Source organism: Pezoporus flaviventris, unplaced genomic scaffold (genome assembly GCF_033815535.1).
Source record: "Pezoporus flaviventris isolate CSIRO_AGI_PZ_B2104156 unplaced genomic scaffold, CSIRO_AGI_Pfla_v1 ptg000054l, whole genome shotgun sequence".
In the NCBI taxonomy this organism is placed as follows: domain Eukaryota; kingdom Metazoa; phylum Chordata; class Aves; order Psittaciformes; family Psittacidae; genus Pezoporus; species Pezoporus flaviventris.
This window is the reverse complement of record NW_026892602.1, coordinates 1,656,082-1,682,423: the sequence shown is the minus strand read 5'-3', so window position 1 is coordinate 1,682,423 and position 26,342 is coordinate 1,656,082. Positions and strand designations below refer to the sequence as shown.

At 40.6% G+C, this 26,342-nt stretch overlaps 2 protein-coding genes across 5 annotated transcripts in view; both read right to left on the bottom strand.

The window, feature by feature from the left end:
• The window catches only part of HSDL1 (hydroxysteroid dehydrogenase like 1), a 157,294-nt gene that overhangs the window by 124,927 nt on the left and 6,025 nt on the right, over window positions 1-26,342 (bottom strand). The window lies entirely within an intron of this gene.
• Window positions 1,060-25,519, bottom strand: MBTPS1 (membrane bound transcription factor peptidase, site 1). 4 transcript variants are annotated; one of them, XM_061468946.1, is made up of 23 exons: window positions 25,422-25,519; window positions 23,410-23,903; window positions 21,759-22,016; window positions 21,117-21,320; window positions 20,645-20,755; window positions 18,938-19,047; window positions 18,440-18,556; window positions 17,424-17,491; window positions 16,737-16,839; window positions 15,823-15,974; window positions 14,741-14,902; window positions 14,003-14,147; window positions 12,740-12,928; window positions 11,978-12,150; window positions 10,635-10,750; window positions 9,706-9,862; window positions 8,840-8,964; window positions 7,764-7,841; window positions 6,964-7,104; window positions 4,251-4,382; window positions 3,616-3,748; window positions 2,830-2,960; window positions 1,060-1,869 (listed from the first exon to the last, which is right to left on the bottom strand). In XM_061468946.1, the coding sequence occupies exons 2-23, from the start codon at window positions 23,594-23,596 to the stop codon at window positions 1,673-1,675; spliced, it is 3,189 nt and encodes a 1,062-aa protein (XP_061324930.1). In that variant the 5' UTR covers window positions 23,597-23,903; window positions 25,422-25,519; the 3' UTR covers window positions 1,060-1,672. The 4 variants fall into 4 exon arrangements, with proteins under 4 accessions (XP_061324930.1, XP_061324931.1, XP_061324932.1 ...); XM_061468947.1 differs by having other exon boundaries at window positions 3,616-3,742; XM_061468948.1 differs by lacking the exon at window positions 1,060-1,869 and having other exon boundaries at window positions 4,165-4,382.

Genomic DNA, 26,342 nt, shown 5'->3' with positions numbered 1-26,342 from the left:
GTCAGATGGCCCAGCGGGGCTGTCTCTGGCATTCTCCCCCTCCAGACATGCCCAGGGTGGTATGGGTGCCAGTGAACTGCCTAAGAGCTCACCAGGACTATTTGCTGGTACATAAGACCACTTTCCTTCCTGGGCACTGCTTCTGCTGACAGAGGCATCCACCAGTTCCCTCCTGCTCTTAGGAAAGTGTCCTGTTACTTGCAGCGGTGACAAAAGCAGCTGCCAGGGAAACCTCACAGCTTCACTGCAAAAGAAAAAAGCTATTTCAGTGATGGCAATGTTAACCAAAACTGGAGGGTCAGAGGCAACTTGTGCCTTTAAATAAGGGCATCCTTATTTAAACCTGCAACAAGTCATAGAATCACAGACTAGTTTAGGCTGGAAGGGGTCTTAAATACTCATGTAGTTCCAACCCCCTCCCACAGGCAGGGACACCTTCCACTAGACCAGACTGCTCCAAGCCCTATCCAACACCGCCAGGGATGGCATACTGCCTTGAACTCTGCCAAGCACAGGGCAGCCGCAACTTCTCTGGGCAACCTGTGCCAGTGTATCGTCACCCTCATAATGAAGAACTTCCTAATACCTTACCTAAATCTACCCTCTTCCAATTTAAAGCCATTCCTCCTTGTCCTGTCCCTACAGACCCTTGTTAAAAGCCCCTCTCCGGGTTTCTTGTAGCCCCTTTAGGCACTGGAAGCTGCTCTAAGGTCTCCCCAAAGCCTTATCTTCTCCGGGCTGAACAAGCCCAGGTCTCTCAGCCTGTCCCCAGAATGCTCCAGGCCTTGGAGCATCTTTGATGAGTTTGACCCTCCTCCGATCACCTCTGATCAGCTGTAAGCTTTGAACCAGGACAAACAAAAGGAGACAAGGGTTTTGGCTTTGTGACATACCACACTATGCTGTTAGTGCCATCCACACAAGTTTCTTCTGTGCTTGCTGAGGGGCCAGTGCCATTTGCATCACTCCCCAGGTTGTGCTCCAAAGGAAAGCCTGCAACTTGACTGCAACTTGCTCTCTGTGACCAGCAGTGGAAAGCAGAGCCAGGCAGCACATGTCTTTGCTTCATATAGATAACATATTTATTGAAAATCTGAAAATCTGCTTCACCAACAATGGTGAAATCATGACCAAAAATTACAAAAACATCATGGTAGTTGGCATTATAAAAATAAACTGCAGGAGTATGTCTCACTGGTTTATACTGGTCTACCTCATCCCCTTCCCTCCTGTCATGGTGCACGTTACTCTTCAGCATAATACCGTTCTAGAAAATTACATTCCATCCAAAAAAATGCACTTTTTCCTTAGCAGAGGTCCTTAAAGTGACTTTCCTCCCCCACCCTCCCCCAAAATAAATATAGAAAATAGCCTCTAAACAAATAAATTTTAGTTTGGTCAGCTTAAAAAAAAAGGTCTGTTTTCCCCCCTCTTGAGATATGTAGTGACTAAGCAGCCATTTAAACAGTATTCAAGTCTTTGGTGGCTTCGGCTGCTCAAAGCTGCTGTTTTACGTACAGATGATCAACTGCGGTCCTTTTTTTACTCAACCAAAGACTATGAGATGATGTCACGTGTGGACCACTAACATGACCAGCACCTTCACTGGAGACCATGGATGGCCCAGGGAAGCAGCTGGTACAAGGAGGTCATCTTTGGCAAGCGAGAGCTTTCACACCGAAGGCGTCTTTGGTGGGTGAACCTGCTGCATGAGCTGTGGTCGCTTCACTCGTGGTTTCCGTCTCTTTGGCCTGCTCTTCGCTTTGTTGATCTGTACCACAAAGAATGCCAGAACCACCATGGCACCAAGAAAAGCAAAGACTGGAATAGTCTGTCCTACGTCCTGGTTGTACCGGCCAGGCATTATACCTAGAAAGGCAAAGAGGTTTGGAAGTGACTAGTGACCACATGAACGACAATGTCTTCACAGTGTTAGCACCATCTACCAAAAGACCAAATAGTAACTCTTGTTCAAAGACAAACAGCTATTAATCAGATTACATCTCAGACAGGAAGATTAACAACTGCAGAATGATTACCAAAAATAAGGATGCAAATATTACAGAAAAGCATTTCCACTTCTACTTATTTGGGCACATGAAAGTATAACCCAGATTTCCCCTGCAACAACAATCATCTGTTCTGCATTAGAAGGGAGATCAAACATTTGACCATGATTTTATCACTAATTTCTATAAATCACACCAAATCCTGATGCTATAAGGAAAGTGACTGAGTGCTTGCTCCAGAGACTGTGCACATAGATGATGAGGATGAGCTACAGAACCAGACCCTTTGTTTTCGCAGGTATCTTACGGCCTAGCAGCTTTCATGTGATGCTTTCATACTGCTTCCAGCAGAACCTGCAGTGCCAAGCTTGCACAGCCCACCATTAGACTTAAATCTGTTTCAAGTGCTCAGCATCATTTGTTAGTGTAACACCTTGCCCAGGGCACCATTCAAACTCTTCTGAACTTTGCTCTTGTGCACTGACACACGGAATTTTAATTAGCAGGAGATATCCAGCCACAGCTCCTAAGGACAGGGACTGCTGCAGGCACCCATCAGTCTAAACAGCACCAAAACAAACTTCAACAACCCCAAAATCACCCATCAAAATCTTCCTCTCAGTATGTCATTCATGCTTCTGAATAATCTATTCACATGCAAAACTATTTCTCTTAGGTTGTTACAACACAGCCACACTATTATTGGCATGTTTTTCACAACTGAAAATAAACATATGGCCTCTCTTCTGACTGCGCTGTTTTTCAAAGCTTATACTAAAAGCAAAACAAAACAGTGGCTTTCAAACTTTTCAATATTTACCTCCAGGAATATCCCATGCACCACTTTCTCCAGGGGACAATGGCCGCACTTGGGGTCGGTTCTGTCGAAAACTGGGCAAAGCCACTTTATCAAGGTCAATTGACAGTAACTTCTGATGCTTCCAAAGGTTGCTAGAAGCAATTTAGAGACAGAGTTATCTGCCCACTTACTTAAGTAATGCACGGAATTTTGCAGAAACATATAGAGAAAGTGACTGTTGAAGCCTACAAATAACTCAATGGTTTGGACTCAAAAGACCCATTCTAAAGGTTCTGCAGTTTGCAGGCCTTCAAAGCTAAATTCAGATGCCACAGTCTCACACTTGGATTGGCAACTATTTGCTAACAAGTCTCTTGCACACAGACTACCAAAAGTAATCACTAGCAGCTCAGCAGACAAATACAGGCTATATGCTTACAAGTGACTTGACGAATGATCAGCAGGCAAAGTTAGGCAAGCTGTCCAAGAAGCTGCTTCAGAAAACTATTTCAGAGGCATGCAGTGACAATGGACAATGGACTCCAAGACCATTCACTTTAAGCTGGGATCACTCAATCACAACAGTGACTTGTGAAACTATTTTTAAAACCCCCCGCTTTCATACTGTAGCAATAAGGTGAGTCAGAATTATTCCCTGAAGAGGCATTAATTTCCTCTTGGCAATCTGGTGTTTCTCTAGGAAAGGCATTCCAGCTGTCCCTTTCAAAAGCAGATGGAACAAATAATTTTTCAGCTGAACTCAAACACAAGACTTCTTGTGTAACTATAAGACAGACATATACTAACCTGGGGGCAGTTTCATTTAAAGGCTGTGGTTTGGCCCAGGAAAGGTGAGGACAAGCAGGGAGGGCCCTGGGTTTAGGGTCTCCCAAGTGAGCCTCAAGCACCTTTGAGTATCGATGCAGATGGTTACCTGCAACTCACAGAAGAGACAGACTGGGTTACCGAAAGACTGGTAGGATAAGAGTTACCAATACTCACTCCAGTTAAACAAAGCCGCTGTCAAACCAGGGGCTCTTTACAGTAATGATGACTCATAGCTAAATCTGGGTTAGAATTAACCAAAGGGTACCTTACAAAACAGTAAAATTGCACCTACAGTGATAGGCAATCCAGGTTTTGCTGGCAGCACGTGAGACAAGACTGAATACTTTATACACACTCTGTAGCGAGTAACTAGAATGCTCCCCAGCAGAACTAGGTATCTGAAAACTCCTACTCTATGAACAGAACATTTTCTTCAGTTGAATCACAACTATATCACAACAAACCTCTACAATAAATGCTCTCTTCTAGTAAAACAACATGACACTGTAGAGTGCACACCAGTCTAACCTTACTGGCATGTAACTCAGTCTGCCTGAGTCTTCCTAAATTCCACTCTGATGCTCTCTCAGTTGCTTGGTAATGAAGGACCTCACCTTCCATCCGCTCGGGGAGAGAGTAGCCTGCTCCTGATGGCGGGCGCTGTCTGTTTTCAGAATGGCTGAGACTTGGCGGCATCACACCATAAGAAGTGTACTGCAGGAGGGAATCCAGGAGCCAAAAGCAATCTGTGGATTTCAAAGCCCCAAACCCCCAAACAAGATATGCATTATGCCACATTTAAACTGGCTTATCTTTCTGTTGAGAAGGCTGTAATGACATTTAGAAGTACAGTCAGTATTTCTGGGCCTTATTTTTCTCCTGCTGAAGTTCTAGGCCCAATTTCTGAAAGATGCAACTTTCAACACATACACAACACCCCCACAACAATTCATACACCAAACTCAGTGTGTTCTGTCATAAAATGTCTTCTTTCATGTATAAATCAGGCTCTTTTGGAGAGTAGGACATAAGACAACAGGTCTCAAATACCAGGTTTTGCAAGGCCATCCAAGTCACTACAAAAATTACAAAAATTTTTTTAGTGTGGAAACACAGGAAGTTGAGAGCTTCTGATATCATTTTTTAGAGGAAAACAGAGAAGACGGGACAAAATAAATACCTTGCAAATAAAAGTAAGAACAAGGTAGTGTTTTCAGTGGAACGTTATGACTCAATTACTTTTCCAAGCTTAAAAAAAACAAACACAAGAGGTTCCACTTAAACTTGAGAAGAAACTTCTTCTCAGTGAGGGTGACGGAACACTGGAACAGGCTGCCCAGGGAGGTTGTGAAGTCTCCTTCCCTGGAGACATTCAAAACCCGCCTGGACACATTCCTGTGTAACATTATCTAGGTGTTCCTGCTCCGGCAGGGGGATTGGACTAGATGATCTTTCGAGGTCCCTTCCAATCTCTAGCATACTGTGATACTGTGATACTGTGAAATAAATGAAAGGTTCTGGCTATGCCTCAGCTAAAGCAAAAGCAGTACCTACAGCAGCTGTGGTACAAAGTAGGCTGGGAATCAATGCCACAACATACTTAATCATGGTTTTCCTTCGCACTTCAACAGCACATGAACCCTCAATTCCCTCATTTTGATTCTCTCCTGAATTACTACTACCTTATCCAGAGCTACCTCTAAGCATTTCAGCCAGTTAACATCACAACTCTCTAAAACTTCCATTTGCAGGAGTAGGACTGTGCCTTATCAGCTATTTCAACTACACAGCAAACTGTTTTTCTCAGAACTTCCCTCCCCCCCCGGAGCAGTTGGCTGGGAATGGGTGTTAATCTTCATAATCCTGGTGTCCCTTAAACCCTCAACTTTGATTTTTAAAGAGGTCAATCAGATTTTAAGGACTTACATTCACTAATGTTAGGAATTTACTTCAGTCAAAGCCACCGATGTCTCTCTAGGAGACATAGCTCCTGCTTCACAATTTAAAAGCTAATTTTAAAGGATTTCTTTAGAACCTTTCACTTTTTCTTGCTTTACAGGTCACACTGAATTTAACAGCATTAAGGAGCTCACAAAGCACTGTTTTCTGTTACTTAATTTAAAGCTGCATTATATTCTCTTATACTAAGTGCTTTCAATAACCTACAGCAAGCACACAAGGTACGAACATGCAGCTCACTAGAACCCACCCAAAGACAGACAAGGAGAAACCAGAAAGCTTTCAAATAGAAAATATTTGGGAGACAAAGAAATGAGTTACAGACAGAGAGCCTCCTTAGGCAAGAGCTAAGGGACTCAAGCGGTAAATAAATTAGGCAAGGGATGGATGATATAACCCAATATTTTAAAATGCTGGTAACAAAACTTGAAGAATTATAAATGTACTTTTCATCCCAAAAGGAGAATTCAGGCTGAACACTACATTCAGTGGAAATGCAGAAAAAGACCTCACTCACATACTGGATTATCTTCGGCCTCTAAAGCCACAGATCTACCAGCTTGTGCTTTAGGTGTCATGAGAAACCAAATCAATTTCTTAAAACTTAGAAAAGTCAGATCAGATAAAGTACTAGAAAAAAGGTTTTCTAAGGAACAACCACAGTGTGTAGGCAGAGAGAATGGCTTCTCCAGAAGTCACAGAAATCACACAACTCACACACTTGCTATCTGGAGTTGCAAAAAAACACTGAAAACTCAAAGAGAAATCCCTACTTTTGACATTTACACCAGCCGGTTTGTGTCAAAGTAGAATAGCCTGAAAATAGTAACACACAACCAAAATGTTGAACATTACCATAAATTCTCACAGGAAACAAGGCACACTGATGACCAAACGCAAAACGTAAGATACATTATACTACATAAACATTCTGAAAATGCAACTGGGGAAAAAGTGAAGAGATGCCCTAATGGCCTTTTCACAACATTAAGTATGTGGAGCAAAAATACCCCAAAGAAGCAAAAAAACCCAAACCAACCAATAATCCTCCTCTCTCCCCCACCCTGCAAAAAACCCACCTCAAAATCAGCCCCACACCCAAAGCTTGTGGAACAGAAAAACAGGGAAGGGGCCTATAGGGAGCGGAATGGTCCCATCTATCAGAGAGTTATTTAACTGGGAGGGCTCTTCTACTGTAACCATTCCTTACATTTTCAGCAGAGCTCTGCAGATGTAAGATGAATCCACAGTTAGGAACATTTAGAGTCCCTAGAAAAACCTACATCAGATACAGATGGGAGCTCTAAAAGCCCCACAGGACAGTTATCAGCTTAAGACAGTAACTTCTTGATGTCAAAGCTTACACACCTTTCTGTCGATGGCTGTCATCCAAGCAGTTAGAGTCGCCGTACAAAACAATCCTGCCACTGCCTTCAGAAGGAACTTGGTAAAGTCCCAAAATAGGGACATTTTCAACTACAGCAGTCTCCTGCTTTAAAACTTCAAGACCTAAAGCAAAGCACAAATAAGTTTCATAGCCTGCAAAGCATCAACATCAATTTACCCACAAGTCGACTCAGCCTACAGTGCAAACTTCCAGCTGCAGCTATGCTACTCTTCATGTCACATATATATGAAAAATGTCTTCAAAACCCCATGATGTTATGATAAAAATGAAATTGCAGCAAGCCCCTGATTGTGAAGTTTCCTACCGTATTAATGTTTTTCCTTCTTTGGTGGCGAAGATGACCTCACAACCTGGATTATCTTCAACGTGCTCAAATGAAAAATCCTAACATTTTCAGCCACACAGGTTTAAAATCATAGCCTTCTGCCTTACAAACTGCTTCATGTTGTTTTAGTCCTTCTGCAGAATTCTATAGGACACAGTAACTTAAGATTCAGCCGTCACACAGCATGCTGCTGTTTGTCAGCTTACTTTGCTGCCATGCTTGCCTATTCCTACAAGAAAATCTACTACGGAACTAACAAAATAGAATAGAGATATTCCATGAATGGCAACATCTGTCCCTCTATAACCAGCAACTGCAAGACAAATCCTGTAAACCTGCCACTTGTATCTTACACCTTTAGACTTTGCAACTCTGCTTGTGCATCGACGCCAAAGTTCTGCTTAAAACACAGAAAAAAGACAAGGAAGCACATACCTTGATCCTTAAAAGTCTGTGCAATGACAATGCCATCTTCTGGAAACTTTGCAATACTGCATCCTGAAGCATAATTCACTGAAAGACATCACAAAATTGCAGTTTAGACTAAAAATGACACTTCCTCCCTCCCCACCATATTACAGTGAGCTGTTAAGCACAGAAGAAAGCATTCCCAGGAACACTGCTCTAAATCTGCATATTTTGGTCAATATGTGTATTCACAGAGAAGACACTTCTAAGCACAGCTTTTGCAAGTTCACCTTTAGACACTGCTTTCAAATGTTTCCATTTAGCAGACTGACATTATCTTTTTTAAACTGAAAAGCTTAATCAAATAGAGTGAAAAATGTAGTATTTCACATTAACAGTCATTATTTATACTACAGAGAACCTGACTCCTTCAATCAATTTTCTTTTCACATACACTTTCTGAATGAACCAGTCAGAAGACCAAGAAATTTGGGAACAAAATGATGGAATGAAAACATCGTGACTTGGTGAGATAAAGACTGGCTAGATTTATAAAGTCAGAAAACTGTAAGATCACAGACCTGTGGTCTAACCACAAAAAAGTTTCAAGTTTGATCTTGAAACTAATCAAACATACTAATTTCATGGGGAACAATTCAAAGATTTCAACAACAGGAATTCATAAAACAGGATGTTGTAGTGCAGGTTTAAGGTGTCATATTCCAAGGAAAAGGTCCCTATCAATTTTCTTAATCCAAAATTTCAAATTTCTATTTAACTGCAAAATTAAAACCAAAGGTTTCATGTTCGTAACTAATATTTAAAGTCCAGACAAATACAGACCCCAACAATACTCTTCAGAGCGTCAGCACCGGGAATACTGGAATACAAGTCTAAACTGAGGACATTCATTATCTGACCTGAAAATGTTTCACATACAGTCTACAAAGGAAGCAATTTTAAGCATGCTTAAAACACATTATGAGACCCTCTTCATTGAATCTGAGTGGTTCCCTTGATACTTGCTCAATCTTGTTCTCACAGAAAACTCATTTCTAAACAACACACTGTAGCCTGCACAGGAGAAGGACTCCAGTACTCACTTTCATGATTTGCCATGCTAAAATCACCTTCATAGAGCCCATCACTGAAGGCCATATTCCAGACAGAAAGCAGATCATTAAGAGCTGGTATATTGGCACCTCCAGTATCTGGCATCCACCACTGTCTGTGCAAATGACAGCATAACACAGGTTATTAGTATACAGAATATGCTCCTAGAGTTTCTATGAGGAAAAATCATGTGCCTTCCCACAAGCAGACTTTGTTGAAGTCACTTAAATAATGAACTACATCTTATATAACTCCATGTAAAGTTCTCAGTGCATTTCAGTTCCATAAAAAACTTCAATTTGCTAGGAAAAAAAAATCAGTCTTAGGCTCTTTGTTCACATGACACAAAAACGACAGATGCGATCTACTTCTCATTCTTCTAACAAAGCAAAATGTTACTTCCTCACAAACTACAGAACAGATTTTTATAGCTTAACAGGGAACAGGCTGATAACTACAGCAATTATGAGGGTATCTACCACCACTCGTGACATATTGCATATTTTCACTTCATGTGATATACTGGAGTAATTTCAACAATGGATGCACAACCTGGCAATATTGTTTGCAATGCACACTTTCCGTTTTGAACCATGAAAGTGAAAAAACAGCCATTTTAATTTGTCAGCCTCTAGTTTCTTACTTCTTTTCATTGTAAATGTTTTTCCTGACTTTAAAAGAAGATTATATTACCAAGAGGGCCAATGTAATCATGACAAAACAGGGAGCTATTCTCGTTAAGCTGCAGCTTATCATATCTTGCAGTGTATCACATGTGGGATTTTTAGAGTAGTATGTGCACAAAATGACAATTTTATGGCATTTTATTCCCCAAAGAATTGACACAGATCAGTACCTTGTGTTTTCATCATAAAACTTGACTTTTCTCATCACAGATGTGTTGTACCAGTCACTAAACACTATAAGTGAAAGTCCATTATCGATATCCCTCCTCAGCTTGGTGATCTCTTCAGGAAAATACTCTTCCTCACTGTCCACCATCAGTAAAGTGCCTGTGTATAAAAGCAAAACCAAGAGATGACCAGGCTGTTCACTGTAACATTACTGCTATTCATGCTCCATAAGCTGAACCAAACTGCGATGCAGGAGGACAATCAGAAGATTCACTGCTGATCCAAACTAAACTACATGCACTCCTAGTTAGAGAAACTCCACTTCCTACGGCAGGCTTGCAGGAGGTGAACAATTCTTCTGAAACTTTGTTTCATTCAGGCCTTGAAAACTACAGGGGCATTTTAGTAGACCCCTCCTCCCTGGCAGAGCATGACACTCAGAAAGTCCTTGCTCAGAGTTACTTAGCAACAACTAAAAACATCGGTGTTATCAGCGCTGTTCCCAGGCTGAAAGTCAAAACCACAGCACTGCACCAGCTACTAAGAAGGAGAAAAATGACTGCTACTGCTGAACCCAGGACAACATCATGCTTCATTTTGACTATGCCAGAATATTTTGGCAAGTACAGTTCTATCTTTGTGGGACTGAATACAGAGGGGCTTTTATCCCACCCAGAGGCAGGCTTTCCTTCTCTTTTTTTTCATGACAAAGGTAGAAAACTGCCCTAATTGTATTAGACTCCCAACCATCTGCAGCAATGCTTTATACAACTAAATATTAGCACATAAATAAGTACACCCACTGTTTTATTTTTGTACTCTCATGAGGATTTTTCTTTGCATTCCTGCAACATTCTTGGTCTTCCAAAACCAAAGCCGTTTTAGGAAGAAGTTAACAGTATGGAGAACAAGGTAATTAACTCATGCTTACCATACTGACTGGCATCAAAACATGTAAACGGGGAACCAAGAACCTCAACGAAGTACCCCATGCTCCTTAGGTGCTGGTACATGTCCCTGAAGTTTGTATGGATATGATCACCATTCCTTAGGAAAAAAGTATTGAAAACATTTAAATCTGGCATGCAGAAATCAAATGTAAATCCTCTGATTATAGATTATTTACTAGTTGCCTTTCTAAAGGGTCCATTTTTCTCAAATGAAAACCTGTAGTTTTCTAAGAGCTATCTCCTCTTCGCAAAATTGTTCACAAATGACACTGGTTCTGAGTCCTACAAAGAGTCAAAGCTAGGAACTGAGCATGTTCCTTACAAAGCACAATTCACATGTCTGCACTGCCCCACAGAGAAACACTCTTGCATTAAAACCAGATGCTCTTCATAGGACCTCCTCCTTGCAAAAGCCAGTAAGACCAATTTTAACTACTAACTGGAAGAAACTCATAAGATCACCTGTAAATAGTTATGAAATTCAGCAGAGAGTTTCTGTCCATTTGCCATACCTGTATGGCCCAAATACCTTTCCAAAGCCTATGACTTGGTCAATCACCCAATTAATCCTTATTCACTGTTGCATGATTCTTCCTATGGATGCTTTCCCTCTCTATCTATGAAAGACAACAGGGCAGCCAAGCCTCTCCCTGCTTCAAAGACAGCCTCTCTTAACAGACAAAGTGTCTCACAGAATTGTAGACTGGTTTGGGTTGGAAGGAACCGTTAAGCTTATCCAGCTCCACCCCCCTGCAATGGGCAGGGACACCTTCCACTAGAGCAGGTTGCTCCAAGCCCCATCCAGCATGGCTTTGAACACTGCCAGGGATGGGGCAACCACAGCTTGCCTGGGAAGCCTGCGCCAGTGTCATAGTGAAGAATTTTTCCCTAATGTCTTATCTGAATCTAGTCTCTCTCAGCTTAGAGCCATTCCCACTTTCTTCTTTAGGATTTACTATTTAAATCTTCTCTTTTTTTTTTTTTTTTGATAAGTGAATGCTGAAGTGGTTAATAAAGTGCCTCCCTTAACTTCCTGGGAGAAATTATGGCAGAAAAGAAAAATGCTGCACTTTGAAAGCCAAACAAAAACCTCACTGTCTTCAATCTGCATTTTAAAAGCTTTTCATTTCACGTGAATAAAACCATAGAGCACAGAAAAAATCCTGAAATAAAAGCATGCTGAGTCCAAGTGCTTTTCATGGATTTCCTAGGAAAACTAATCCCATGCCACACTGAATAAGGCCAGAGCACTCTGGCATTCAGTAAAGTTAACCCATATCATTTACACAAAATCATGAAATTTTATACAATCTGAGATAAATACCAATCTAATGGATCATTCTTCATCCTCAAGTTATCCCTGGGGAAGTAGCCTGGTGGATATCGGAGATTATGATATTGATCCCAAAGGACTCGCTTACTACGAGGTGGAGTAGGAATTATCTTCACTTTTATTGGAAGCTTCACCGTTGAAGTCTGCTCTGCACCATTCTTAGACTGAAGGACGGAACAAAATACAGTGAAATCCTTTTTCCCCCACAGGAACATTCACCAGTTAACTGTGGATTGTAAAAGACCAGTAAAAAGGAGGTATCAAATCTACTTTCAGTCACCAGTACCAGTTCTGGAGACAGAGAGATGACTTTTGCCTTAAATCACCCTTGCAATTTTTCTGCACTCAACATTAATATTTACTCTCAGAACATAAAATACTTGAAATGTTACAACTACGATCTGGTTCAATCGTTCAAAACATTAAAAACTTCTCAGGAACAATTAAGCATGATTCCAGAAGAAATGTTAATCTGTTTATCAAAACACATTATTTATAATTCACAGTAAACAGGTGAAATTATGAAGTCAGTTTCTAAGTGAGGTTTTTTGATTCTAAAGCATATTGAATTTGCAGGTTAATCCTACCCTCAACTATAAAGATCATGATTCGTATTCTTCTATTTCCTAACCCAAATCTAACCTACGCTTCAAATGATGAGACCAGAGCAACCCCTTAAAAGAAGGTACTTATACATTGGGAAGCAGCTTTAATAACTATTAACACAGGAAAACCAGTATGTGCAGAACTTACTTCATTTTCTGCAGGGGATGATACTGTGATCATAACATGACCTTGAGCAATGCCCTCCCAAGACGCTGCTTTCTTTGCTACAGAGACGGAAATTGCTAAGTATCCAGACCAGGGCCACAACACAGGGGAATAGGAAAAAGCCACTTCAATATTATCCCCATTTTGTGGGAGATAGGGCTGCCAGTCTGGCTGTGAAATGGAAAATACAAAACATTGGCAAAACAGTATTGGCAGTCACTAATTTTTGCACATTCTGCACAAAGAAATAAGAAATCTTAGCTTTTCTGAAGATTACGTCAAATTTTAAAACGACCACGAAGCCCAGAAGATTGGTGGTATGTCAGTGACTTAACCTAATCGTGACAGCCTTAACAATCCAGACTATAGGCTTTTCAGTGGCAAAGCTCTCTAAGAAGCTATGTGAACAGCATGCTGCCTAAGTGCACCCGTTTTAATGTTTTGGGTGCTGTGCAAAAATTTATTGCTAAGAACACAGCATTTCCTTTCAGTAATAAAGAGAGCTAATGCTGTAACAGACACAAGCAAATTACATCAGCTGTGTGCACTACCACAAGCTAATGATGTTGGATAAGAGCTGCAACGCCCTTTAATGTAAGCTTAAATCTAAAACAGACCTCAGGATTCACAACAAAATGTTGAAATTAAGTTTGTTTACACTGGCTGGAGCTCTGGGATAGATGCCTTATTTAACTGGTATGAATTCCCAAATGTGTTCTACATTTAAACTTACATAAAGCTTAATTAAAAAAAAATATAATTAAAAATCTCACTAGTTAACCAACACACTCAACTTCAGTGGTGTAAAAGAACAGGTTTTGCAGCAGACCTTGGTTAAGTCAATACGTTCAGGTCATTTTGACCTATGGAAGAAACATGATCTGGAATGTCTTTACTGAGACTGCTTATGCTTCAGACCACAAAAAAAAAAAAACAAAAAAACAAACCAACAAAACAATAAAGATGAGGAAAGTCTTTCCAGAAGATTTTAAACGCTATCAGAGATTTCTTTGTATTCTCTAAGCACCTGTCAATCCAAATGCTGCACGCCCCTGAAACCAATGCATTGCTTGAAAACTTGTAGACAGGTCATGTTGACAAATCTTACTAATCAGGGTGCGTCCTTTAAAATCAAACATTTTGCATCTTTTCCTCTCAGCAGTAAGAAATCTGACTTGTTTTGTGAAATTCATAAATGTTTAAGCAACACTAATAGTCAGGACTTGGAACAATGTTAAGTCTTACCTTGTCTACAATTCTCCCAGTGACTCCCATACCATTAAGGATAGTAACATTAACAATGGTTGGCATCCCTCCATAATATATGGGCTGAGAACAATAGGGCCACATGTAGGGACATTCCGTCAGATCAATATAGCTTGGACTCAAACTATAGGGTGAAGGAGGGAAAATTGAGAAAAAAAGAACAACCACCCAAAAAAACCCCCACAAAAACAAAACAAAAAAAAACCAAAAAAAACCCAAACCAAACCCAAAACCCAGAAGAACCTGCCACTATACATAACAATGAAAAATACAGATAAAACATGCCATAGTTACTCTATCAAGATTTCCCACCTTGTTTGCCAAATTTTCCCCAAAATCTTCCTCTCTTCCGCTCTAATTTTTAAGTTTTGTGAAAAAAAATTCACACACAAAAACCACTTTTCAGCACTGTGAGAATGTTCTTACTCTCTAAAGTTTAAGTACTTTTCCACTGTGTTCTAGGTTACATTATTCATATCTGATTCTAGAAGAGAAAGAAAATTTAGCTCTCACAGACACTTCATCCCCTAGACTGCAGAAAATACTTGACTTTTCATCCATTCTGCTGTCAAAATTCACACTTTAGGATTACCTAAGACCTGTGCTAGTTCTTTGTTGCGCAAGCACAGACTGCTCAACTGAGTTACACATGCAACACCTGCTCTTTGAGAAATAAAGCAGATTATAGTCTATCATTAATTAAGGATTAAAATTAACCTGGCCTGTGGTTTATAGCTGTTGAGGATCTGATAAGCTCTCAGAAGATCCAACTTGCCATGTCCTTGTTCAAACATGTTGACTCCAGGAAGTCTACGTGCTGACGCAATAAGCGCTTGCTTCATACTTGCTGGATTCACCATTTCACGCTTCTGAACTGTGCTGAAGTAGAAAACAACAGATCATGTTAGGTGGCTTTTATTCCACTTTCCAGCTAGTCTTGTTTACCATTGTGCCTTAACAGTCATTTGATGTAAAGAAAATGCAATCAAAAATCACTTTGTTATAAGCAACATCTTCTGTTCATATTTGTGTATTATTACTTGATATCTCACTGGAGCAGCTGAGATGAGGAGTGACAAGTTTCTGACAAATTTGCCTTCAAAACTAATATTGCATTAATTTATCTCATTACAGTGTGATCCATTACCAGCAGTCATTACAATCAGGACACTATCTTTAAATGCTAAATAAAGTATTCTGAAAATCAAAGCCTCTGTGTCTCAAAACCTGCTGGTATCTTTTGCAAACCACTTTATGGAAGAAATGTGATAATGACTTAGAAATTCTGGCATGTTTCTCAAAAAGGTTCATCTCCTCCTTATGTAGAAGCAACAACAAACACGAAGTACAGCTTTGCAACACTCACCTTCCTTTCAAGTTCTTCAGTGTTTAATAGATGACCTATGCAACCGGATAATAGCCATAAACCCCTAAATCCCATAAAATTTATGACTATTTAGATAATTGACTGCTACAGGTGCCTACTTTCAGCAGCTGCTCTTCTAAAACACTACTGACAGAAGCTCAGCAATTCAAAATGATTAAAAAATGTGACAAAATTCTTCCTAGGTATATTTTAAAGACTATTATCAAATAAATAATTTCTCAGTTTTCTCTCAGGAAACTTAAGAGCTAGGTAGACATGGTAATATCTCAGGCAGAAGAAACGGGATTTTATCCTCTGAGTTTGTTTTTCTACATCTGAACATAATTTAGTTATATTTGGTGGGTTCCTTTACAGGTCCTTTTATGACCCTCCTGCATCAGTATCTTTTTTGAGATTTTTATTTAAGCCTTACCTCACTAACAAAGTAACAGCACCTGCCACCACAGGAGATGCTACACTTGTCCCAGAGAGAGAGCGGCATCCACCTTTCATACCAGAACCTCTTACTCCAGAGCCATAAGTAACAATATCAGGCTTCACTCTACCGTAACCTCCAGGCAGCTCCTGTGAAAGAAAATGGACTATTGCTCTAATGGATGGATTATTGCTCTAATACATAATGAATACTGGTTGCTTCATTTGGCCACTTAAACTAACTGTAGACCATTCAGAAGTAAAACTACCAACAAAATTAGCCAAGATTGAGCATCACAGAATAGCAACACCTAAACAAGGGCCCAATTTATTTATGATAAATTTTCAGTGTTGCAATGGTAACATTACTGCCAATTACTCTTGTATCTATGCTAAGAATGAAACCACTGACAAAATGATAACCACATTGCTACCTGGCTAATGAATAAGATGCCGCAAAAACAGAAACATGTGATAGTCTCTTTAATGAAGATCACAATGCTACCTCATCTGAAATCAGTACCCATTACCTCAGTTCAACAGGCAAATGCATGCTTGTTGATGTATCATCTGGAAATCCTAAGATTTTTAAACTAAAGACAAAAACAGGCCTCCAGTTTTGCAGACTTAACTACACATGTAAATCCTCACTGTAAATCAAAAGGTACTGGACATTCTACAAATACATGAAGAATGTCAATACTAGCCAAGGCTAATGAAAATCCCTGTAAAGAACATTAAGCTTCTTGCTTAAAGACTTACAATCCCTATCTGATTTTTGATGAAATCTTTTATCACTGGTTACTCCAACACATACCATCGGCACAGGATTACCCCTTCAAAAAGGCCATCTTTCCAAGGCCTTTATTTTGGCTGCAAATGTGGCTGACCATAGTTAAAAAAAAGTCTTACCCAAGTGGTCATTCCCCTAGATGAAAAGCGAGCTATATTATCTTCAAAGTCAATGCCACCCACTCCAATCACATCCATCTGGTCAGCAGGGTTATTCAGAGTCCTAGAACAAGTTGGGAGATAGGAAGACAAAAACATAAAAACAACAAACCCCAAACTCAAGACACAGTCATAAGTTTAATCGTGATAATGGACATGCTGCCATCAGGTTTTTGTTAGACACTCTTTCTAACCTTCACAGAAACAAATTTTGGCCCTGTGTGATGCAGTTACACTTTAAAGGCAGGAGCAACTTTTCAGCCAGTTAGTAACTCAGTAACTACCAAACCAGATATCCTAAAGACAAAACAAATTTTTAGAAATATACCACAGATCATTCTGGCTTGATCCCTTCTATGTTCCTTAAACACAAGATGCCTGCTCAAAGTATCAGGGAAATGACAGCTGGAAGTACTACCATTCTTCTTTTACTGACTTTCCACTGTTTCTGTGAAAAATACTCAGCCAAGTACTTCACAAATTGCTGAACTACTGCAGCAAGCGGTAAAGACAGTAGAAAGAGTTTGAGTCACTTTCTATAAACAGATTACAGAAAATAGGAGGGAAAACTTCCTGACCAAACACAACTACTTCCAAAAGCCTATAATAAGATATTTCCTTTCCTTTGAAGTGGTCAATGAAACTTACCCATACAAAGGGCCATCATTGCCAATAGCAGAGACCATGATGACGTTGTTAGCTGTCAGTTCCCATACCTACAAAAATGTTTACAGTAAGGTTCTGCCATCAAGAAAGAGGTTTTTCTAAGAAGTATACGCTCCATGGAGCTTGACATAAGCGAACAATTAGTTGAATCTCTCTTTCTTACTGAGATTTATAAAATATATCTTACTGGTATACTCAGTATTAAGCTCCAAACCTTCATAAGATTATGTGACCAATAACCCAGCCTCAACAGCAACACTGCTGATAGCTTGTATTCAGGTTACACCAAAGATAAAACTCCTATCCATAACAAAGCACTCCAGTTGCTAAAGTCCAGCTCTTCTGAATCCCTTCCAGTAATAATCTCAGGAGAGCAGTGAGTCATTATCAAACTGTATTTCAATACAGGTTATCATTAAAAAAATTAAGAATTTCTAAGCTTCAAATCCCTTAATTACCCTTTAAAAAGAAATATTTTATCCTTTTTTAAAATGTAAATTAATTTACTTAGTGCTTTTGAAGGACATATCAACAATCCACTTATTTTTTAAGAAGTCAAAAACCTAATTCCATTCTTAACCTGAAACACATTCTTATCACATTTTTACCTATTTGTTCTTAGAGAATTTGCTACTAAGCTCACACTATATACATTTTTACTATGAAATAAATCAACCATGCTGAGATTTTAAAAAACAAACAAACAAACAAACAAACAAAAAACAACCAAAACAAAACAAGGAGGATTTCAGTTAAGTTTCTTCCATAAGGGCCTACTTAGTTGCCTGTACTTCTAGCAGTACATACAGTATTTTGTAAAAGGACATTTTTTCCATAATTGTACACCGTACAAAATTTCTGCCATGCAAAAGGAACTCCACAGAAACTGTCAGCATCACCAGAATCTGTCAGGAGCAGTGGCAAACAAGTAGTTCTGCAAGTACAGCGTTCATGCGAGGGATATGAAGACCATAACTAGCTCATTTCCTCGTACTAACTTTGTCAACAAATGGATGATCCATAAAGTCTGGCCCACCAATACTTAGATTCAATACATCTATCTTCTTTAAAATTGCATAATTAAAGGCATCCAGAAACCAAGATGTGTATGAGACCTGTGTAAAAAGAAGAGGGGAAAAAAAGCTATTATTGGAAAATCCAGTGATTCTGTGACAATACGGACTTCAGACTACAGAGGGGAGAAACACCACCAAAACAGAGGACTAAAGTGTCAGCAGCCTCCTAGTATTTCTAGTGCTCAGTTCGAGTGACTGCTCAAACACCATGTTTTTTACATATTATTTCTGAAAAATATACCAGATTTGGAAACTGTAAGACACCTTGTAGTAAATTGCTTATAAACAGAAAGGTTTATTCCTCCCACTTATCAAAGAAAATACATCAACATTTATAAGTACTTGCAATATTCCCAAAGGAAAGGATTACGACAGCACTAACATGGAAAGGCACAATTGAAACACATGTAAAACAGCTACCTGGTTATTGGTGAACACTCTAAAAATGTGCAGTTCTGCGTTTGGAGCAAATCCCTGGCATTCTCTCATGCTGGCTATCACACCTGCTACGAAAGTCCCATGGCCTAAGCCTATGACAGGAAGAAGGAAACAAAATAAAACATTGGAAGACAAACCTTTCCACTGTCCAGGATTTGTACTGTTCAACACATCCTACACAAAAAAATCACATCACTCTAACAGACTTTATAACAAACTGCAAACACCGGGTTCAGTCCTAGTCTTTCTGTTTTGCTGCTGGGTTCAGTGGGACCAGAATTTCCAGTCTGTGTAGCCACACAACCAGCTGACGAAACTCCAAGTGATAAGCTCTCCAGTCTATCCACTCCTGATTGCTACCAATGAAATCAGGAGCCCTGCAAAGCACTCGTGAAAGAAAATGTTATTTTGGGTAATACAAGTCATGAGGCCAATGCATTTTTATGTAAACTTTTTAAAAGATTTTTATCCTGACTCTACAATAACTGTATTTCATTAAGGATTAGGGACTGTAGTGATAGGACAAGGGGTATGTGTTCAGATTTAAACAGGGGAAGTTTAAGTTAGATATAAGAAAAAAGTTCTTTACTGTGAGGGTGGTGAGGCACTGGAACAGGTTGTCCAAGGTAGCTGTGAATGCTCCACCCTTGGCAGTGTTCAAGGCCGAGTCGGACAGAGCCTTGGGTGACATGGTTTAGTGTGTGCTGTCCCTGCCCATGGCAGGGGGGTTGGAACTAGATGATCTTAAGGTCCCTTCTAACCCTAACTATTCTATCATACTACGAACAATGAGATAAGAAAACACATATTTTTCCTCTGCTCAAAAAATAATTTAGCTTTTGCTTTATTGAACTGCCTACATTAATATTTCTGCACTCCAAATCTGCCTGTCCAGCAACCATCTGGGCTCAGAACTAATAAAAAGTGCAATCAAAAGCAGCTGCTGAAATACAAAGAAATTGTACATGATAAATCTACAAAGGTGCACAGAAGACTGAGCAAGATATGCGCATACCTTGAACTCTAAAGAGATTAAACTGCCAATTGACTCACTGACCCAGGCTGTATGAAGTTAACAATATGCTTTCACATGTTGTTATATAGGCAATACAGGCCAGGGCAAGTTAAGGTCAACATACAAAAAAAGGAACACAAACATAGTGCGGCAAATAAAAAGTTCTTTGGTTGTTGATGGGCATGAGCACAACGATTGCTGATGAGAACTATACAGATTAGAACTTCACAGGAAGGTGCCAAAGCTATGGTTAGTTTGAGATTGCACAGTAAAGAAGGGAAATGCTCTCCCTCTGTATGGAAATATGCATGCACTGGGAAATTTCAGAATACATAAAAAGCAAAGGAACAGCTTTGTGGCACTTGCTCTCACCACCACCTACTCTGACAATGTATTTACGCCTGCATAGTGTCTTCTTGCCTTGACATTTTTCAAATGCTATGATGAAATGCCACATGTGATCCAAAGGAGATATATGCAACAGCCTCCTGGGACATTAACACTCTTTGTTGGATACGGTATGACTACAAAGTGCTCAGGACTCTATAAAATTAAGCTTGAAATCTCAAGACACACAGTTTCAACAGATATTAACATCACAGCAGTAGTTCTACAATGGAAAACAGAACACACCAGTGTCACAAAGAGCCGGACAATTGTGCACAGTAACTCACCGTCATCCAAGGTTCTCTCATTAGTCCAGTTTGTTCTCTCCTTCACATTTTTGAAATGTGGATGTTTCTCACTCAGACCAGTGTCAAACACAGCTACTTTGACACCAGCACCTATAACAGAAAACCACTGCTTTTTCTGATTCAGCTTTGTAGCAAATCTAATCTATCAGATTAATGAGAAGTTTTGCTTAATGTGGCACGCAATTTACAAGATCAGTAAGTTACAGATCTCAAACAGAATTTATATTCCAACTCAGAAATTCAACCACAGATCATAAATATAACCAATTTCTCAGTACACACACAGAATAGCACTCTGTAAGTATACAGTGCGTCTCAAAACAAATTTCTCAATCTTTCTGGAACTGGCACCCAACGAGAGATTAATACATACGAGTCAATCAGTTCCTCCTCAGACCTCCCTTGTTTCTCAACAAAGCTGACCATTCTAGGCCAACAGACAATACCATACCTGTGTAACCCATCTGCCAGAGGACATCTGCCTGCAATGTCTGAGCAACTTGGCGAGGGATAGCTCTCAGCAAACGCCTGCTTGAGTGTCGACCTGTTGCATGCCAGAAGCCAGAACCTAAAGAAAGACTTGCTCTTCTCAAGGGACGAGATGACTGCCACTTCTGAGTCCATCTGGTTTCATTGCAGTGCAACACTGGATCAGCTTTGTAGAATTAGGATGAAGAACAGAAAAAACAGTATAAGGAAAAACACAAAAGATTGTATTTTATGCAAATATACAAACAAAATACGCAGAATCAAAAATATGCAAAACAACAGAAGTTTCAAACAAGCAAGTATCAATTTTCTTTAATCGAAGTCAGTAAAAGCTTCTGTTTCATCTACTATAAATATCATGGTCCATAGTCTCAGGTAACTGACTGCTACAAAAGAAATGTTTCTGTGTTGTAGATAGAATTGTTGCCACACTTTAGCAAAGGTATGACAAGACCCTGATAACTTTATAGACAAAAGAATAGATTTCTGTAAAGGAAACCTGTAGGCCACTTCTCATTTGTGTAATGCTAAGCTGATGGTCTGAAATTAGGCTGAGACACTTTCCTGAAGCAGATCTCATGCAACCACACAGAAAATTACTTACACTCTGAATATTTGAGTGCTCGGAAGACCTTCCGCTGAGGTGTTACACGCTTGATGTTTGGGTGATCTTCAAGTGTCAGTACTCCATCTTTCTGTTTCTCATTGATTTGAACAACTTCAAAATCACTGGGATAGTCAGTGGCTGGGTTGTTGCGAGGTACAATCCTCCAGTTCTCAATATCGCTACTTTTTAATGCACTTGAAATAAATTTACTTCTAGCTTTAGCTGTGAAGTATCCATTAAAAGCCACAATATACTCTGAAACAAGAGCACAATTTATCAGAACTGATATTTAAGCAGCTTACTCATGAATTCACACCACAAAGGTCCAAATACTTTAATTTTTCCAGAACAAATAATCACAATTTGAGGCATTTTTCTGTTGTTTTTAGAAATCTGCAATTTACGCCTGGACTAGGTGGTTTCGGTTTTTTTCTTTATCAGGAAAGCTACAACATATGATCAAAACCTTTGAAAGGAAGGTAGAATTGTAACAGAAAGGTGAAACATCAGGGGAGCAGTAGAAAGAGAACAGGCTTACTGTTCCATCCAGCAGTACAAAATGCTTCATTAGCATAGAATCATGGAATGATTTGGGTTGGAAGTGACCTTTAAGCTCATCCAGTTTCAACCCCCTGCCACAGGCAGGGACACCTTCTATTAGCCCAGACTGCTTCAAGCCCCATTGAACCTGGCCTTGAACACTGCCAGCAATGGGGCAGTCACAGCTCCTCTGGGCAACCTGTGCCAGGGCCTCACCACCCTCCACAGGGAAGAATTTTTTCCTGATGTCTAATCTAAATTTCCCCTCTGTCAGCTTAGAGCCATTATGCCAATTCAATATACCTCCTGGCACGTATGATTTAAAGAACCTAGCCTTGACATGGTATTGCCCATTAGTGCAAATGACTAACTACAACACAGAGAATAAAGGTGGTCCCAACAGTCCAGCCCTAGATTTGCATCGGTGAGAGGGGAGCAGAGCCCCAGCACACATCATCACATTCAGTGTTTGGCTCACTACATGCAGAAACTTCACTACTGACATCCTGCCTGTCAGCACCCAGGGGAACACACAGCTTCAGTGAAGGAACTTCAGAGGTACCTGAGGCAGCAAGTGGACACAGGGTAACAGTATCCTACTGCTATCCTTTGTCTCACTTGTGCCTCACTTTGTCTTTCATCTGCTCCCTTCACAATTATCTTCACAAGCTTTCCATAAGTACATTAACACTTCCACACCTCTTCTTGAACACACCCACAGAAATTTCTTGCCTTTCTCACCCCTTCAAGGCCCACTTGCGATTACATTTCATAAAAAAGCCTGGATACCACTGGCTAGGTGAAAACAGCTACTAAACACACCAAAGTGAGAAGGCTTGCCCACCTGAGCCTTCACACTCCATCTACACTTTTAATATCCTTTTTATTTTCCCCTCTCTTCCTTCTCTTATTCTCTGAGTCTTGTTTCCAGTTAAACCAAGAACCTTTAAAAAAACTCTGTTTCTCTCTTTGAGAAAATTTAGCAGACAATATGCTTCTACACAAACTCGGAATGCTACAATTGCACAAATACCACAAATCAGTAAAATACACTTGAACTTTCCATGGATTTGGTTTTTTTCTTTTTTTACTGCTTAACTCTTATTACCATGCTCTACAACTGTTGAAGTGAATTCCACTTTCAAAGTAAGGCGAGAACATCCAGGACATATGTGAGTTTCACGAGAGGAATTCTCTAGTCTGGTACTGAAGTGTTTTTTGCCACAGAGTAAAATAACAACCAGAACAAACCAGATGTTTGCAAACTTCATGGTCACAGGAGAAAACGATTTCATTCCAAAAATTCCATATATTCAAATCACAATTTTCTTCTTTATAAACTAGTTCATTTTTGTTTCAGTAAATGTTGCTGTCACTGCACTGATCAACTGGTTATTTCTTAAAGCTGTGCCCAAAGTAAGTTGAGATTTCATGGTCTTCTGAGGTAAAGCCTAGTAAATAGGCTCATTTCTTTCTCCGCTTCTTCTCCATTTTGTATTAAAGGATTCGGTCACTCACGATGTGGTAGCTGAGTCCTGTACTCCATTTCTAATGGGAAAGTTAACTCCTCAGAAGAATTAGCAAAGCTGACTGAAAGCCAACCTGTAAGGCAGGACAATAAAGAAAATAATTATAGTTGCGTTTGTGCAACTGTAGAGCCTGAAAAACACAAAAGACACCTTTTGCAGTTACTATTAGAAATAATAAGGAAAAAGTTGTTCTTATGTTTCATTTAGTAATTTTTCATGAATAGCATGGTAGCTTTTTTGCCAATCAGAAATGGGGCAAACAGAAATTCTGCTACGGTACATCATTTTACACAATGAGAATCAGATTCAAACTCCAACTCAAAGCCTGGTAAGGAAAAGAGATACTGCAGAAAGCAAACATTCAGTTTCTGCACTTGAAAGAAATCTTTCAAATCTTCTTGAGGTGTTACTACAACATGAGCATCTCAGAAAATAAGGGCTGGGACTACAGATGTAGTAATGTGGAGTTAAAGGACAGTGTAGAAGGTGTTTCTCACATGGAGGGGAAGCCTCCATACTTCATATTCCAAGGCATGAGAAACATTGACGAAAAATTGTAACGCTAGCATTTTTAAAAATTCCAAACATTTAACCAGCAACTGGTATGTAAATGGCCATTAAGACACAAGCAATAAACAATATTCATCTGATCTGTCACAGCACTTGCAGAAGCAGAACTATACATTGCTACAGTGACCAGGACTGAAAAGTAAGAGCCTTATGAGGGGATTCACACTCCTTAGGAGAAGGACGGGCTGAACTCATACCACAGCAACAGAACAAATTGAGTCTGCATGTGACAGCTGTCCACCTTTATTTAACTTTATTTAGCATTTCCATGTATTCTTTGTAACAGGCACGGAATTCCCCTCTAGTTCTGACACCCTGGCATACTGTGAATTGCTTGTGATTAAAAAGTTTCCTCTTCATCCCTAAACTAGGCAGCTACAGTACTCTTGCTCTTGGCTGAGCTCTGCCTACCTTATCACTTCATTTGTTTATAACCCTTAAAGCAATGAAACATGCAACTACACAAACGAGCAAAATCCTTATAGCTGACTGTGCTAAGCATAATGACGAAATACAAAAACTAGAAACAAAGGGACAGCACGCTCGCTTGTTTATTCTGTGTAACAGCCTTACTATGTGGAGCTGGACAAGTACTGAGCTTTGCCCAGCCCCTGAGCAGCTCCACTCGGGAGTTACCTTGGCGGAGCAGCGGTCCCGCTCCGGGAGCCCTGCTCATGCCACAGACGGGACAGCCGCTCCCGACCACCGCGCAGCCACCGAACAAGAACCCTCACTTATGCCGTGCCCGTTTCCGCGAGTCGCCCGCGCCGCCCCGGAGGGCGCAGCCGCGCGTACAGCGCCGCCGCTCCCAACTCACCCCGCTCAAGGGAGCGGCTGAGGAGGAGCGGCAGCCGCCCGGAGCGCGGCGGCGCTCGAGGCAGCCCCAGGGCGAGAGGAAGCGAGCACCGGGAACGGCGGCCGAGTGCTGCAGGCCCCGCTCCGCGCCCCACACCACTTGGTGGCACCGCACTACCCGCGACCTCCGCAAGCAGCGGCAACAACGCCGCACCCCCTCTCTCACCGTGCTACCGCCGCCCAGCCCGTCGCCGCCATTTTGTGCACTGTTTATCACCGTGTTCTCGCGAGAGCCCCTCGCCGGCACTGAGCGGGCAGGCGTAAGCCGTCGCGCCGTGGAGGCGGTGTTCGGGTGGCTGGGAGGAAATCTGGTTACCCGGAGGTAGGTAAGCGGAGCCTAACTCCTCCTGCAGGAGAGGCTTGAGGTGCGGATGTGATCGGTCCGTGCCGACCGGCAGCGCCCGACGAGCGTGAGAGAGAGGTGGAAGTAGAAATGTGCGGCAGCCTTACGTTTCTCAAGTTTCATTTAAGCCCTTGCTAAAAATAGGTGTGTTTAAATCCCAATTGCAAACAGGCATAAGGAGTTATTCGCAACACTTCATACGTACTTTTATACTTCATAATTCAAGCAAATAGCTTCCAGGGCCAGCTGAGGCTGGGGTCAGCCGCAGCTGACATGAGTGGCAGACCAAACCTTTGAATGGATCCCTGCCCCAATACCTCTCTTTCCTTCACTCCCAAAAACCTGAGAATATGGTGCTGCAGTAACACAGCAGTATCAAAGTGTCAAAGGAGATAGCTCCTTCATCATAAAAATTATGGCCTGAATTGCCCTCTGGACGATAACTTTCAAGCATTTCAATTATACAAGTTAGAATTACTTATTTGCAAACAGATTTGTACCCAGTCTGACTATGAGGGTAACTGCTAAATCGTTCTTTACAAAACCTACTCATAAAAGCTTTATGGGCATTGTCCCTATTAGAACTTCAGGCTCTGACATCACTAATGCAGAGCTACTGTGGAGGAGCAACACCCACTTTATAATCACAATTGCACTACTCAGCAACACCATGCAACTGCTGTACATACAACCTTGTCGTGGTTTAAGTCCAGCCTGTAACTCAGAACCACACCACTGCTCGCT